Genomic DNA, 17,199 nt, shown 5'->3' on the forward strand with positions numbered 1-17,199 from the left:
GGAGGGAGGGAGGGAGGGAAGGAGGCAGGGAGGGAGGGAGGGAGGGTAGGTAACAGAGCTGAAACAAGCTGTGATCCGAGGGGCTGCGCTCTGGAGGTGGCAGTGGAGAGGTGAAGCTGAGCCCAATGTGCCCAGCAGGAGATGGGATTGAGGTGTGGGGAATAGTCTTGTGATAGATTGCATTGTCTTCCTAGGGAACCTCATTTTGCATATCAGGAATGCTTACAGGGTCCTGAGGGCTCCCATCAGGGCGTGGCTACTGGAACTATACTGTCAGTAGATCTGTCCAGGCCTCACTTGTGTCTGTCTGTTGAAGATTTTGTGTAGTCTTGGCCTCAGTGTTTGAAGTTTATTATTATTTTTTTTCCTATTTTTGTTTTGAGGTTGTTGTGCAAGGCTTAGGCTGAGGAGAGTGTGGTGGAGAGTGTGGTAAAGAGAGGGCAGTGAACAGAGAATGTGAACAGGGCGCGGTGGAGGGGTGAGTTCCCTGTGCTCACTGCATCCTGGGGGAGTTGCCAACAGCTCAGACTGGGTGCCTTCTGGGATGAGAACTTGCCAGCAGAGGGGCCTGAGGCAGCATTTGCTGCTGTTCTTTCTTGAGCTGGATCTTATGTGTAGCCCTGGCTGGCCTGGACCTCTCCATGCCTCTAACTCACATGGCTTTACCTGCCTCTGCTCTCCTGATTGCTGAGATTAAAGATGTACCCCCTTACTCCTGGCCTGCTATTTTTTTTTTTTCTGGCCTGTTATTTTTAATTACATGAAATTAAGTATAGCCTTACTATTTTGGCTTGGTTAATTAAATGCAAAAGAAACTATAGGAACGCTCCCGGACCGCACCCACAAAAGCACAGTAACATTTCCTCTTCGTTAGACTAAACGCGTACAGTCAGGTGCTCCATAAGGCAGCACTGGTCAGCGCGGGACACAGGCTTTGGAATGTTTTAGTTGGTGTAAGTGACCCTGCTTGCTATGCTGTCACCTGAAGTGAGGGTCTCAGATGACAGCTGTCTGCGATGACTCCTTTTGGGCTCATTCTCAGCCCCTCCTTCCTGATCCTTCCTCTGGTGGGTATTTTCTGCCTAGATTCTAGCGTTATGTTTCAGTGTTATGTCCTGTGTATAAAGGTCCACTGGGCTGTGAATTTTTAAAGCAATTTTGTACAACATTTCAGCATTATCTTAAAAAAAGCCTCTTCAGTGTTGTCTTTAGTTTCTATAACTGCTAATGTATGCAATTCTAAAGCCAAGTCTAGTGTGAGTATAAAACTTAGTCTCCTCTTGTAGACTCCTCTTGCTTCAGCTTCCCCGTGCCGGGATTACAGACATGGTCATTACCTCCAGCTAACATTTTAGCAACACAAATATTTTCCAGTTTTTCTGTTATACAAAACGGTGCCCTTGCCTGTCTGTCCGAGCAGGACCCGAGCTGCTCTGCAGCCGGCTTCTCAGGAGTCCAGTGTTGGCCTCTGCCCACTGGCAACTCCAGTGAATGTAAAGTTACCCGGCTTTTAGAATTTGATTTCTATGCTTAGCGGTAAAGCTGCGCATCATTCGTTGGCTGTTCATGCTTTTTTCCATTTTTCTTTTTTTTTTTTTTTTTGAGACAGGGTTTCTCTGTATAGCCTTGGCTGTCCTGGAACTCACTTTGTAGACCAGGCTAACCTCGAACTCAGAAATCCGCCTGCCTCTGCCTCCCGAGTGCTGGGATTAAAGGCGTGCGGCTGCTTTTTTCCATTTTTAAAATTGCATTTTTGGCAAGTTTTGTGTCGTGGGGACACTAGGCATCATGCACCGATTTGTTACAGCTGCTATTCCTATTTTTGTGATTATTTGTTTATTTTTGTGGTGTTTGTGTGTACTAACCACTGAGCTACATTCCTGGTGCACTGTGACATTTTTAAAGTGTGAAATTTTAAATTTTGATAGAGTCAAACTTTTCAGTATTTTTCAGCTCATAATGTTGCTATTTTAAAAAGTGCACTCCAATTCCAAAGGAATTGTGTATTTTCTGAGTTAAGTTTTGAATATGTGTGAAAGATACCTAGCTGAGTTTTATTTCTAAGTCTATGCCAGTTCCCCCCTACTCCTACCAGTGATCAACAACTGCACTCCCGTTTGACATTCCTTTTCTGTCACATCGTGGTCACATTTATGCTTGGCAATATTGTTCTGGAGACAGGAGTTTACCAAATAGCTCAGAACTGTTAATCTTCTGCCTCAGCCTCCAGAGTGCTGGGATTACAGATGTGAGCCACCGTGCTTGTCCATGCTTAGGAACATTTGGTCTTTATTTTCTTCACTGATGTGTTTATCTGTCTCTGCTCCAGGAATGCAGTTTGAATCCCATTTTGTGTTGTACAGTTTTCTCTAGTGTTTTCTCTTCCTTCCTTCCTTCCTTCCTTCCTTCCTTCCTTCCTTCCTTCCTTCCTTCCTTCCGAATGATTTGGCTTTTCCTTTATACTATAAATTTTAGAATCAGTTAGATAATTATAAAAAATTAATAGGAGGTCTTGATTTAAGATAGTACTCTTTTTATAGGCTAATTTATGATTTTTACATTTAACTTGATATTCATGAATAAGAATTGAGTCTTCATTTCCTGTTCATGAAGGCAGAGTGGGTGTTGCTGTTCATTCATGTCTTGTGAGTTTTTCAGTAAAGTTTTATCATCTTTAAATTCTTTCACATGCATTTTCTGTTAGATTTTTCTTTAGCAGTTTTTATGTTTTTATGTTTATTGTGTGTAAATTTATTTTTAAAATTCAACTTTCTAATTAGTTCTTGCTAGCCACACAAGCATACTCTCGGGACTGCGGAAGCTGACAGCAGGCTCTGCTCTTTGCAAGGGTCTGCGTTCAGATCCCAGTACTCACGTAGACAGTTCACAGCTGCCTGTAAGGCCAGCTCTAGGGACTCCTGTGCCCTCTTCTGGACTCTGTGAGCATCTGCAAACACACATGCACATTCCTATATACAAATGCAGATATATATGCATAACTTGAAATAAAATAAACTGTAACATTTTTGCGATTTGTAAGTTATTTTTGCATGCAGCAGCATTTGTTTGATAGTCTGCAGTTAAATGCTCCCTCCCTCCCTCCTTCCCTCCCTTCCTCCCTCCTTCCCTTCCTTTCTCTCTCCCTCCTCCCTCCCTCCCTCCCTCCCACCACTGTTTTTGTGGTGTATATACTGTGTGGTCGTGAGCACCTGTGAATGTCTGTGGACAGAGGCGAGAGGTTGATGTTGGTGTCTTTGTTCATTGCTCTGCATCTTAATTTTTGAGACAGTATCATTCTCTTACCTTAGAGCTCATCAACTCTACTAGGCCTCCTGGCCAGCCAGTGAACTCCTGTTTCTGCCTTCCCAGCACTGGAACTCTGCATACATAAGTCTCTGCTCGGCTTTCACACGGATGTCGGGGAGCTAAACTCTGTTCTGTTGCTTGCACAGCAAGTGCCTTACTGATTGGGCCATCACCTGGCCCCATCTGCAGGCAGGCCCTTGCATTGTTTGCAAATAATGGCTGGCTAATTCTAATTCTAATTCTAATTCTAATTCTAATTCTAATTCTAATTCTAATTCTAATAATTCAAATTTTAATTCTGGTCTTCTTTTTGCTTCCTTATTGTGGCTGTTTGTATTTGCTTGTTCTTTTGGAACATTTCTTTCTTTACTATATGTGGGGTGTACATGCCATGCTATGCAAATGGAGATAGAGGACAACTTCCAAGAGTCAGTTCTCTTCTTCTATCATGTGGGTCCCAGGGATTGAATTTAGGTCAGGCTTGGTGGCAGGCACCTTTACCCACCAAGCCATCCTGCTTGTCTATGGGTGTGTGTGTGGGTGTTATGTTGGCTAGAACTTCTATTAAAACAGAAATTAGAACTTTGTCTTACTGACTTTAAAGAGAGCCCAGTTTTAGTGTTTCATTAGTGGTTCTATATAGGTGTTTGTGGCTGTGCTATTTCAGGTTTAAACAATGTTCTAAGAGCTGTGTCCAGTGACACATGTTTGGAATGAGCCCTTGGGAGGCAGAGGCAGGAGGACCAGGACAGTTTGTCTTCTTCATGTTGATTATATACCATTTTTTACTTTCTGAATAGAAAACTTAAGATAATGATTTGAAATAATAAGACATGATGTATTCTAGACAGTTGTTTTTCTAAAGGCAGATGTTTAATTTGACACAGTTCTGCTGTGATGTTTTGACATTCTTAGTATTTCTAACTATTTTATCTTAACTCCAAATGTGCTAAACATACAGTTACTCTCTGTGTACTTGAAGCCTTACTTTAAGGAAACACTCCATTACTACATAAAACACATACAGAACACGTTTTTAATATTTGCAGAACACAAGAAGTCTGTTCAGACACTTGGATTTTGTTTCTTTGCTTATACTGAGATCCACGAAAAAGCTAGTTAGCAAGATCTCATTCACTTCAGCAGTGCCAAGGATGGAGCCCACCAAACTCCACTAAACAAACTACAGACATGCTCAGCAAAACTTAATGCCTGGAAGCATGTTTAAAAAAATATAAACATGAAGAGGGTCATAACGAGTCTGGTTTTTACTGTGCCGCTTTCCTCAGAGGAAACAAACCCGAAAGTAACAACAAACTAGATGCAAGGAAACAGTCTGGGGGCTGGGCAGGATAAGCCAGCACTCTAATCCAATCAGGAGGCCGAGGCAGAAGGATGGAGAGCTTGAGCCAGCCTGGACCACACAGCAGCCAGCCTGGACCACACAGCAAGAAGAGTCCGTCTCAAAAGCCAAAGTGAGGCTCCCGAACACTAAATCCTACTCGGCTTCAGGAAACTGACTTTGATACAGTGGGTGTGCACAGTTCTTTGTTTGAAACTCCTTCTGAAGAGTGTTGTTCTAGGGCCCTTGTTTCCTAATGTACTATCTGTGCCATCTCCATCCAATCTGACTTAAGTTGATGTTTCAAGTTCTTGCTATATGCTTTATTAAGCTATAAGATTCTTTATCTTGTTTTAAGGGGGGGGGGATGTCTCTTTGTTTCTGGCAATTTGGGGTCAAAGGGCAAGGTTTCTACTTGGCCTTTTTGGACACTTAGTTGGAAAGGGTCTGTGTTAGTGCTGGGTGGGGAGGAGGTCAGGGCTCTGTAGCTTGCTGTGGGTGCTAGGGTCCCTGGGCCACCTAGGTTAGACAAGAGCTCTGCCACTGAGCCTCATCTCTAGCTCGAGCTTGTGTGTCTTTATTGCTTTGCTTAGATTTTATTGCTTGCCATATAATTATGAAAATAAGTACCATCTCCCTCCCCCACTTCCTTTCTCTCACCTCTCTAGTTCCCTCTCCTCTCCTCCCTGCCGCCAAAACTTAGCTCTGTTAGGACCTGGGCTCAGAACAGCGATAAGATTTACTTTACTGTCATTTCCATTTCTGTTTGTGCTCCTTTATTTCCTGTTAGGTCTTAGGCTTTTGGTGGGGTGGGGTATGGCTTTCTTTTTCTTTTGGTTCATGTTTTGCCCCCCCAGATTCTTGGCAGACTTGAGCTATATCGTAAATTGTGGGATCTTTTTTCCCTCACCCCTCCCCATTCTATACTACTAACATGACAATTTAATGAGAAATTTTTACATAATTAAGCTTGTTCTTGCAAGACAGTAGAATAACTCTACCTTTTGCTTTTTTTTAGAAAAGTATTTTCTGTGTGCGGGTATCTTGCTGCATATATGTCTGTGCACCACATTCATTTCTTGCCCACAGAGGTCAGAAGAGGCTGCCAGATTGCTCTGGGACTCTAGTTACAGGTGATTGTGAACTAACTGGTGCTGGGACTAGAACCCAGGTCCTCTGTGAGAGCAGGTGCCCTTGACCACTGAGCCATCTCTTAGGCCCTTCTTGTATTCTTCTCTTTTCACTGTTACTTCATGATGCTCTTCTCAGGAAAAAAAGGACTTCCCATTCACTCTTAAAATGCTACTTTAATTCTGCCTCTGTAATCATTGGAGGGTGTTAGAAAACCCTCCTTTAATTTTTCTACTTTTAGAAATAAGTTATGTGTATACTTACTTGTTTTGGAATAATATTTTACACTTACTTATTACTATTAATTATTATTATTGCTGGTGTGTGGATGTGTGGACTTGTGGCACAGTGTGTACAGAGGTCAGAGGACAAGCTGGTATCAGCTTTCTCCTACCAGTTGGCCCTAGAGTTGAACTCATGCCATGAGGCTTGGTCGCAAGTGCCTTTACCCCCGAGCCATCATGTCAACCCTGGACTAGTTTTTAAGATGAATTTACCGCACAGTGCATCTTACAATTCCGGATAGGCGAGTGTATGGGTAAATGTCCCACTGTGGAAGTAGTGGGCTGTCCTGCAGCATAGGATGATGAGGCTGACACAAAGTTACAGACTCACTCAATTCAGCTGTGCAGTTCTTAACCTGAGTTTGTAGATGACAACTTTGTGTAGCAATGCTAAAAGCTGGACACAACCTGCTAGGGTACACACATTTGAATTTTGTTCTGTTATCTTCCCTCCCAGCCCCATAATTGAAAAGCAAACGTGCTTAGTAGTGAAAGAGACCAGCCACTGTGCTGCTGCCGCCCAGGGTTAGCTGTGCCCAGCTTTGATTGACAATCTCAGGCCCACACATGGGGTGGTCTGTAAGTTACTGAAATGGAGCCTGTGGTTCTGAGAGGCCACTTGGTGGTTCTGTGTGAGGCTTTGATACAGTTTCACCACCTCTCACTTCAGGTGAGTTAGGACCCCTGCGTGGGTGTGCCTTGTCTCTATTGTGATTTGTTCTAAGGAACACTTTGTACCTTTATTCACTCTGACACTCCTTCAGAGTGACTTTTAGAAGGTGACTTACTGGATGAATCCATTGTCACAGTGTTTCCTGATTTCTCCCCTCAGTGGTTCCATCTTGCTGCCCCTTAAGTGCTGAGGCACATTTTCAGTGTGGTGTTCAGTGTGGTGCTCTGTGTTCCTGTTGAGTGTCTGTATGTATTGTGTAGTGCTGTAGCCCTGCCTAGGGGGTGGTGGGAGGCATTGCTCCAGTTCATGCTGAGCCCACTGACTGCAGAGCAGCTAGCCTGGGAGTGCTGAGCTCTATGTGGTTTTCAGAAAGATCACGTACCCTCCCTTTTGAGGCACACACAGTCGTCTCATGATGGACCTCTGAGGACCTCCTGTTTATTTGCAGTGGTGCCTGTGGCTTTACCAGACATATACTAAACCCCAATGATTTGACATAGTTTGACCATTTTCCAAATTCACCATCAGTATTTCAGAAGAGTAGACTATTAGCATGACACACGTTTCTCTGGTGCTCACTGGTGGCAGCTGCTCAGGTGCAAAGCCTGGCTCTGTTTCTTGGAAGCAGCATGACATAGTAGTCCCTACCTGATAGGCTCCCCTGAGGACTCAGTGACAGTGTGCACACAGAGGAACAGCAGGGTACTCCCTAATTCTCCCTGCCTCTTACTTTAGTGATTTGCATGTGCCCACCCCTGGAGATGTAGTAGAAGACACACTTGGAGAGTCTCCAGTCTCAGTGGTGGATTGGTTGGTACTCTTTCTGAAGGATGTAGTGATGGGAGGAGGAAGGGCCAGTGAACACTGAGAACACAGCCCCACTGCTCGGTCATCAGGGAAAGTTTCCAGGAGGGGATGGCTTTCCCCAGAGACCTGAGGAGCAGGAGGAGGAATTGAAGGGAGCTCCCACTGTGACCAGGGCTTAGGAGTGTCAGTGCAAACTGATTCTTTGTGGAGTGTTTCACAGTTTACTGGATATTAGATTCTGGAGTAAAGTTTATATGATTACCTATTACTAAGCGTAGTTGTAAATATGTACTGTTAAGATCTTCTGTGATATTTGTGTTTGAATAACTGTATTTCTCTTTTTGCAGTAGATGCTGGTCTATAACCTGATAGCTTCATTTTAATTGGAAGGCACAGTTCCTCCCTCTCTATAAATAGACTTAAGAATATATACACATTGTTTTTCAGTTTCCCTTAATCTTCTGTGTGGTATAGAATTTTGCCCCCCCTCCCAAACTGTATTTTATAATCAACCTGTAGTGGGTGTAGAGTCTATAACATCCCCTGATTTCTTTTTTTTAAAATATTTATTTATTATATATAAGTACACTGTAGCTGTCTTCAGACACTCCAGAAGAGGGAGTCAGATTTCGTTACGGATGGTTATGAGCCACCATGTGGTTGCTGGGATTTGAACTCAGGACCTTTGGAAGAGCAGTCGGCGCTCTTAACTGCTGAGCCATCTCACCAGCCTCATCCCCCGATTTCTTAAGAGGGTTCCTCCAGATGAGGCTGATTAGCAGCATTGCTTCGGTGCCAACATTAAAAGCAGTTCCCTTGCATCGCACTGAGATGATACTGGAAAAGAGTTGTTTGTTTCTCTCTTACTTCACGTGCTCACCACGTCCCTGGGAGCATCCCAACCCCAGAGACAACCTTAGCCATCACCATTCACTCATACGGACATATAGATTATGTGAACTGATAATTCAGACAATGCGTGGAGAGTGCCGGCATCTTTGTGAAAGAAAGACATCTGTCTCTCTTCAGGTATCGCCATCCGAGAATCCGCAAAGGTAGTTGATCAAGCCCAAAGGAGGGTGTTGAGAGGAGTCGATGACCTTGACTTCTTTATAGGGGATGAGGCCATTGATAAACCTACTTACGCCACCAAGGTAAAGTTGTGCCAGCAGTGTGTTTGTGTGAGAGCAGAGCCAAACGGAGCAGAGCATGGCTGTGTCTGGAGGTTGTACCTGTGAGTTGTGGAGGTGGTTAGTTGAACCGAGGGGGTTGTTTTTGAAGAAGTGGATTTCTGAGTGGAGTACCAAGTGAGCTAACACAGCCCTGAGTCACACAGTTGTCATCAGGGTGAGCACGACCTGCCCTCCTGGGAAGGTGCATGTTGACTGACATACATGTCAGATGTGGAGATTAAGTGACTAAGAAGAAGCAGGGATATTAAATACATGGGGTTTGGTTTGTTTTGGTGTGTGTGTGTGGGGGGGTGGTTTTTCCAGACAGGGTTTTTCTGTGTAGCCCTGACTGTCCTGGAACTCACTCTGTAGACCAGGCTGGCCTCGAACTCAGAAATCCCCTGCCTCTGCCTCCTAAGTGCTGAGATTAAAGGCGTGTGCCACCACTGCCCGGCTATGCATGTGTTTTTAAAGAAATAATTTAAATTACTTTTTAAATTTAGCATACCAAGTGATGGATTGCATCCTGACATTTTCATAGACACGTGTCATTGTACTTTGTTCTTCTGCTCCCCCACTTCCTCTGATGACATCATGACCTCTCTGGTCTACCTGCCCATTCTTGCCAGTTCCCTCCCCTCCAAATACTCCTCGTTTCTGCCCTTATGATACATGAACTCCATCCTTCTCCTTTTCTCCCTCCTCCCTTAAGATCACTTCCTTTCCTCCCATGGTACCCTCTTTGCTTTCACTCATCACACACACACACACACACACACACACACACACACACTCACACTCACACTCATACACAGGCATAAACAGAGACTCATTCACACCACTCACACACACACAGACACACTTGCACACACACATACACACACATTCATACATAGACACACACAGAGACTCATTCACACACATACACACACAGACTCATTCACACTCACACACACAGACACACACACTCATACACAGACACACACACTCATTCACAGACACACTAACATACAATATACACACACAGACACACACTTATACACAGACACACACACAGACTCATTCACACACACTTACATACACACATACACACAAACTCATACACAGACATATATACAGACTCATTCACACACACTCACATACACAGACACACTCACATACACTCACATACACTCACATACACAGAAAGAGAGAGAGACAGACAGAGAGAGATTGATTTAAATCAAGGTCCCATATATAAGAGAAAACATGCAATCTTTGTTTTTCTGAGTCTGGCTTATTTTATTTACCTTAATAATATCCCTTTGCATCCATTTTCTTTCAATCATCATGATTCCATTTTAAAAAAAGATTTATTTATTTTTATTTATATAAGTACACTGCAGCTGTCTTCAGACACACCAGAAGAGTTAGTACATTGAACTGCATTACAGATGGTTGTGAGGCACCATGTGGTTGCTGGGATTTGAACTCAGGACCTCTGGAAGAACAGTCAGTGCTCTTTACTGCTGAGCCATCTCTCTAGCCCCATGATTTCATTTTTTAATGGCTAAATAAGATTCCATTGTCTATCAGTTCTACATTTAAAAGGAATCCATCCATTTTTGACTGACATCTAGCCAGGTTCCATTTCTTGGCTACTGTGAATACACAGTGGTCACCATTGACAGACATCTATTTCTGAGGTTTATTGATTTGCAGTCCTTCAGTTGTATCCCTGGGCTATACCGTAGTTCTGTGTTTAGTTCTTATTAGGAACCTTCACACTGACTTCTGTAATGGTTCTGTCAGTTTACAGTCCACCAGCAGTGTACGCAGGTCTCTATTCTCCACCAGCAAAGCCAGTTTCAGTAAACACAAAAGGACCAGAGGGAGTTGCATGGTCGATGGGTCTGTCACGGCCATCAGGTAGTTCCATGTACTGAGAGGCACTGCTGTAAATACCCGTATGTTGTTTATGTCTGAGTCCCTGGGAGCTGCCCACCAGGAGCCTTCATTCTGTGGGAGCACACAGCCTCCTCTGTGCCCCTTTGGTGACGTTGCTTCTTCTGCCCTTTTTGCTCCAGTGGCCTATACGACATGGCATCGTTGAAGACTGGGATCTTATGGAAAGGTTCATGGAACAAGTGGTCTTTAAGTATCTTCGTGCTGAACCTGAGGACCATTACTTTTTAATGGTGAGTAGTTGGAACCAAGAGAAATATACTCCTGTGAGTTCCTAAGTACTTAGATTTTCTTTTTTAAACGCAGAATCCTCCTAAAGACTTTGGCATGAATCAGGCTGCTTTTAGGGGCAAATACTGGAAAGTGCAAGAAGAATACCAAGATCCTAAAAGGCTTAGCACCCTGCAGATCAGGAAGGCCAGAGCCCAGCTGCCTGGGGCTCCTCAGACCACCAGCTTCAGGATGGACCCCTCTTTTAGTGTGGCCTCTTCTGTTGGCTCTCTGGTGCCTCAGGACAGCTGCCCAACTTCCTGTGTCGCCACTTGAGAGTCTTAACGTATTTCTGCTCAGTAGTAGAAGGGAAACCTTTTCCTGCAGCTTAGGAGCCATTCTTAGGAACCTTCCCGGCGGTTTTGCCCCGTGTGCCTGAGCTGTCTGTGGGTCTCTTAGACTGGGAGGAGGGGTGAGTACTGTAACCTCCAGCACAAGGTCCAGAGAGGAAGGCTTGGGCGGGAAGCTCTGTGTCCTCCAGAGTGGACGCTGTGACTATTAGTCTGTTATAGCAGAGGAACCTCAGCCATGAGATCACTTTCCAGTGTTTAGATCCTATTGTAAGAGGGAACTGATCTGAGTTATGGGCTCCGATTATGGTGTGTAAGTGTCCTGTCAAACAGAAACAGCATAGAGAAATGGGAAGAAGTACCTCCTGGGACTCACTATGTAGCACAGGCTGGCATCAGTTCATGGCAGTCCTGCTGCCTCAGTCTCCAGGTGTTGAGATTAGGAGTGTGAGCCACTAGCCACCATGTTGGCCAGGATCTTGCTTTAAAGAGGCTTGGTGTTTTTCCTTTTCTTTCTTTTCTTTGTTTGTTCTGGGAATTGATCCCACTTTGAGGTTTGCATGGCAAGCACTCCACCACCTGAGATCCCACCTCATTCCAGTCAGAACGGCTAAGATCAAAACCTCAGGTGACAGCAGATGCTGGCGAGGATGTGGAGAAAGAGGAACACTCCTCCATTGCTGGTGGGATTGCAAGCTGGTACAACCCCTCTGGAAATCAGTTTGGCAGTTCCTCAGAAGATTGAACTAACCAGTCCCTCCAGAGCTTGTATCTCTAGCTGCATATGTAACAGAGGATGGCCTGGTTGGCCATCAGTGGGAGGAAAAGCCCTTGGTCTTGCGAAGATTATATGCCCCAGTATAGGGGAATGTCCTCTGTCCTCTTCCTTCTCCTCCTCCTTTTTTTTTTTTTTTTTGGTTTTTCTGAGACAGGGTTTCTCTGTGTAGCCCTGGAACTCACTCTGTAGACCAGGCTGACCTTGAACTCCATTGAGGACCCAGGTCAGGTACTGTCTCCGCTCTGATTGGATGTGCTCTATCTGTTTGGTGAATCTCATCTGCATGCGCTCTCGCTTGTTCCCAAACTTGCTTGCGTTCCTCGAGAAGCATTGTTAGTATCATGTGTATATCATGAAAAGNCAAGCTGTACGACTGAGTGATATACTGAAATTCTTTGATAAAGGAAGAGGGATTAGAAGTATAGGGGCCCAGTCTCTTCTCTATCTGAGAGAGTTCACTCAGTGAGAAGGGGACTGCACTCTGAGCAGACCATCTACCCCTGCAACCTCCCTTAAGGGAAGGACAGTCGCTGGGTCAGGTTCTTCTAGGGGTGGAGAGCTTGGTGTTTTGGTCGTGCCCTTAGAGCGAGTGATAGGTGGTGTGAAAGTAGGTGCCAAGGTAGAACGTTTGGAGGAACCTGCAGTTGGTGCAGAAGGAGGAGGAGAGTTGGGGGTGACAGGCCCTGGGAAGTTTCAGTGGGGGAAAGCCGAGGTAGCAGTTTGGGTTCTAAACAGTGAAGAAGCAGGCCTATGGCGGAAGGGAGGTGGTTCGTAAGCTGGGTCCAGTACCATAGTATCATCCAGTGGGAGTTGTGCAGGGTTCATGGCTAATAGGAGTTGAGTTGGAGAGCAGGAAGAACACATAGCTGGATTGGAACGAAAATAGATGAAAGATTTTGCATAGGTAACCTCTTCGCATTTACCAGCTTGCTGGCAGTATGTATTAAGATCCCTTAAAACAACTGGGTCTAAGGTGCCATTAATTGGCCATCGAGAACCATTATCTAGTGAGTACTGAGTCCAGACTTTATTGCAAAGAGATATCAATTTTGATGCCTTTTAAGGAGGCGTGAACTTTAAGGACTCAAGGTTTTCTCTGAGGGCACATGGTTGCCCATGCTCTGGAGGTTCCTGGTGTTCTTACCGGCATTCCAGAGAACAACTCAGAAACCAAAAAGAACATCAGCCCGGCTAGAGTGCCCAAGTCGTCACGAGAACCTCTAGTGGCTACCCAGTAAGTCCTGGACTTACTGTGGGAAGTGCTCCACCCTGGCCAGGGATTTCAACCACCCGCTGGGGACCCAACCTGCTGGGGGCCTGTACAGAAAGAGCAGCTTCAGAGAGCAAGATCATGGGCGGTGTCTCTGCTATGTTGGCTGGGTCTAGCCTCTTAGTCCTTGGGCAGAGCTGGCCAGGCTCTGTTCGATGAACAGGAGGCTACACCCTGTTGACAGGCCCTGCCGATAGTGTGCCGGTGTCTGCATGAGAGTTTTTAGTGAACCGGTAAAATGGGAGCATGGAAGCCTGGCCTATAAGGCACTTGGGAATGGCACAGCTGACTTAGTTTACAGTTTCTGTGCCCCGGGACAGCGGCGGTCACGTGGTGGAAATGGCGGACAGTCGTGCTCCTCCCCCCCTGGCCTTTGTGTGAGCCCCAGTCATTTCTCAGACAACCCGAGAATGGGGACAAAGGCTTAATGGTGGTTGATTCCCTCTGATTTGGATTTAAAACCCCAGCAGGAGGTGGGGTCGCCAAGAGGGGAAAGGGAAGTTGCTAGCCTAGCCACTGTGCCGGAGAGAGCAAGCAGCTTCAAGGCCATGGGAATCTTACTGTGGATGTCAGTGTTCAGTACCCGCCACTGCGTCCACTGAGTGCCCCTCAGGCACACCAGGCGCTGGTGTGGTTGCTGGTTTTTTCAGGTTTTTTTTGCTTAATCATTCCCTGGTTCGGCACCAATTTTATATTTTGAGCGGATAAACCAAGCAGCAAACCAGGCCAAGGAGTTCCAAATGGGAGAGGTTTATTATGCAGGAATGGGGGAGCAGGGTAGAAGGGTAGAGAAGAGGAGAGGGAGGGAGGGAGAGAGAGAGGGAGAGGGAGAGGGAGGGAGGGAGAGGGAGAGAGAGGGAGAGAGAGAGGAGGAGGAGGGGGTGGCTTCCTATTTTATACAGAAAATGATGTCACACCAGTGAGGGCGGGAACTGAGCCAGGTGGATTGTGGGATTGAAGGTTGTTGTCCTGGCAACGCAGGCCAAGGGTCACATGGTTAGGCTGGGTTTGGAGTATCCTGGTGCTAACAATGACTAAAAAGCAAGTTGGGGAGGAAAGGGTTTATTTGGCTTATATTGCCACAGCACCTTGATCACTGAAGGAAGTCAGGGCCAGAACTCAAACAGGGCAGAAACCTGGAGGCAGGAGCTGATGCAGAGGCCACAGAGGAGTGCTGCTTACTGGCTTGCTCAGCCTACTTTGTTTCTTTTATCTTTAAATTTCTCTTTATTCTTCTTTCATACATTGCATCCTGAGTATACCCCCTGTCTCCCACATCCACCCCACCTCCACCCCACCTCCTCCTCTCAGAAGAGAGCAGGCCTCCTGAGGACATCAGCCAAACACAGCATAGCAAGCTACAAGAAGACCAGGCACAGCTCATTACATCAAGGTTGGCTGAGCCAATCCAGTAGCAGGGAAAGGGTCTCCCAAGTAGGCATGAGTCAGGGACAGCCCTTGCTCCCACTGTTAGGAGTCCCTCAAGACCACCCAAGCTATGTAACTATGACATATATGCAGAAGACCTAGGTCAGACCTGCATCTGATTGATGCGAGCCCTCGTGGGTCCTGGTCAGTTGATATTGTGGGCTGTGTTCTTGTGTCCCTGACCCTCTCCACAGACTGACTCCCCCAGCTCTGTCTAATGCTCGGCTGTGGCATCTGCTCCCATCAGTTGCTGGATGAAGTCTCTCTGGTTCCCTTCCTAGAGCGCTCTCCAGACAAGACAAACTGTAGGCTCAAGGTTTTGTGTCTGGGTTGGTGCCCCAATCTTTCCATTTGAGGCCTTGCCTGGTCACAGAAGATGGTCAGTTCTTCAGCCTGCTTTCTTATAGAACCCAGGACCACAATAGGCCGCGCCCTGTCCCATCAGTCACTAATTAAGAAACACCTTACAGCTGGATCTCAATGCAAGCATTTTTTAAGATTGAAGTTACATCCTTTCAGCTAATTCTAGCTTGTGTCAAGTTGACAAGAAACTGAGCAGCACATCAGTGGTGGATTAGACAAGCCCTCCACAGTTTGGTGGCCACTAGCATTTCTGAGAGAGATGGGCTGTATGGGTCCACTCAGCCTGGGCTGGCCCACCTGCCTTCCAGCTTCCGACAGGTTTCACCTCCTCCCCTGCTCTCTTCTCATTGACCGTTTATATTTTAAAAATTGGTTCTTGGGCAGTTGAGGTGGCTCAGTAGGTAAAAGTGCATTCTGGGCAAACTTGATGCCCTGAGTTTGGTCCCCAGAACCTGCAGTGCAAGAACACTTATGTACCTGTGCTCATGGGCAAACATACAAATACCAATAATAATAACAAAACGTTTTTAAACTGCAATTATGGAGGGGCTTAAGGTTAGAACTAGGTATGTGAATCAGTTTTTTAGCTCATGGAGAAATATAGAGTATTTTCATAATACTCATTAGTTATTCATTTTGTGTCAGTACCAGGTGATAGTTTTATGACTGCTATGGATTATAATGCCTGTGTAATTTAATTTTATGTGATGTTCTAATCATGTGCTTCAGTATTAACACAATAAGGAAACTTTGCTCTTGTATAATGGTTTGGGAATGTTTTATTAAGTGTGTCTCCCAAGGGCACTCTTCCTGTGCCTTTGGTGGTACACAGAGAAGAACTGGAAGACCAAGGAGGAAATGGGTTATGAGGGCATAGTCTCAGGCATACTGACTTTGATTCCAGAATCAAGAGACCCTGACTACATAACAAATATTTCCTGACGTAGAAGTAGAGAGTTTAACTCTTCAAAGATGGTGAATTGTGATTTGTAGCCAGTGACAGGAGTCTAAAGATAGTAGTTTAAACAAGTTAGGGGTTTTAATTTCCTTGATAAAGTAAGCCTATGACAGGCAGTTGGTGCGGGCGTAACCTTTCTCTGGTGGCTCGAGGGGGATCATTCTTCCCTAATGTACTTGATGTTTGGCTTCTCTGGTAAGCATGCTGACTATTCCAAGGTTGGTTGCTGTAGCTTCAGGTATTTCCTTATTCTGAAGGAAGAGGGAGGGTCTACTATTTGGTATCAGCTTTTGTATCTTATTAGCCAGAACATACCTGCTCAATCACCCTTATCCTCAAAGAGATCTGGGGTATGCGTTCTGTCTGGGCCTTTTGCCATTTCCGGTATGAATGACTAATAAGTAATGACTGCACAGTGCTAATAAGTGCCCCTCATAGTACCTGTTGCAATAAGGTAATTCACAGGACTTCTGACGTTTCTCATTGGAACACCAGCTCCATAGTCCTGGTAATAGCTATGTGACTGTATAGTCAGCTGGTCCTGGTAATAGCTGTGTGACTGGATAGCCAGCTGGTCATGGTAATAGCCGTGTGACTGGATAGCCAGCAGGTCATGGTAATAACTGTGTGACTGTGTAGCCAGCAGCTGCTCATGGTAATAGCTGTGTGACTGTATAGCCAGCAGCAGGTCATGGTAATAGCTGTGTGACTGGATAGCCAGCAGCTGGTCATGTTAATAGCTGTGTGACTGTATAGTCAGCAGCTGGTCATGGTAACAGCTGTGTGACTGGATAGCCAGCTGGTCATGGTAATAGCTGTGTGACTGGATAGCCAGCAGCAGGTCATGGTAATAGCTTGTGACTGGATAGCCAGCAGCTGGTCATGGTAATAACTGTGTGACTGGATAGCCAGCAGCAGGTCATGGTAATAGCTGTGTGACTGTGTAGCCAGCAGCTGGTCATGGTAATAGCTGTGTGACTGGATAGTCAGCAGCTGGTCATGGTAATAACTGTGTGACTGGATAGCCAGCAGCTGGTCATGGTAATAGCTGTGTGACTGGATAGCCAGCAGCAGGTCATGGTAATAGCTGTATGACTGTATAGCCAGCTGGTCATGGTAATAGCTGTGTGACTGTATAGCCAGCAGCAGGTCATGGTAATAGCTGTGTGACTGTATAGCCAGC

The 17,199-nt window shown here is 45.5% G+C and overlaps 1 protein-coding gene across 1 annotated transcript in view; it reads left to right on the plus strand.

The window, feature by feature from the left end:
* Actr3b (actin related protein 3B) overlaps positions 1-17,199 on the plus strand; it is a 95,714-nt gene that overhangs the window by 44,060 nt on the left and 34,455 nt on the right. The window contains exons 3-4 of the mRNA XM_021190294.2: positions 8,573-8,697; positions 10,782-10,892. Of these exons, the coding sequence (XP_021045953.2) occupies positions 8,573-8,697; positions 10,782-10,892 (236 nt within the window). The remainder of the gene's footprint in view (positions 1-8,572; positions 8,698-10,781; positions 10,893-17,199) is intronic.

The sequence above is a fragment of the Mus pahari genome, chromosome 2 (assembly GCF_900095145.1).
Source record: "Mus pahari chromosome 2, PAHARI_EIJ_v1.1, whole genome shotgun sequence".
NCBI classification, from domain to species: Eukaryota; Metazoa; Chordata; class Mammalia; order Rodentia; family Muridae; genus Mus; species Mus pahari.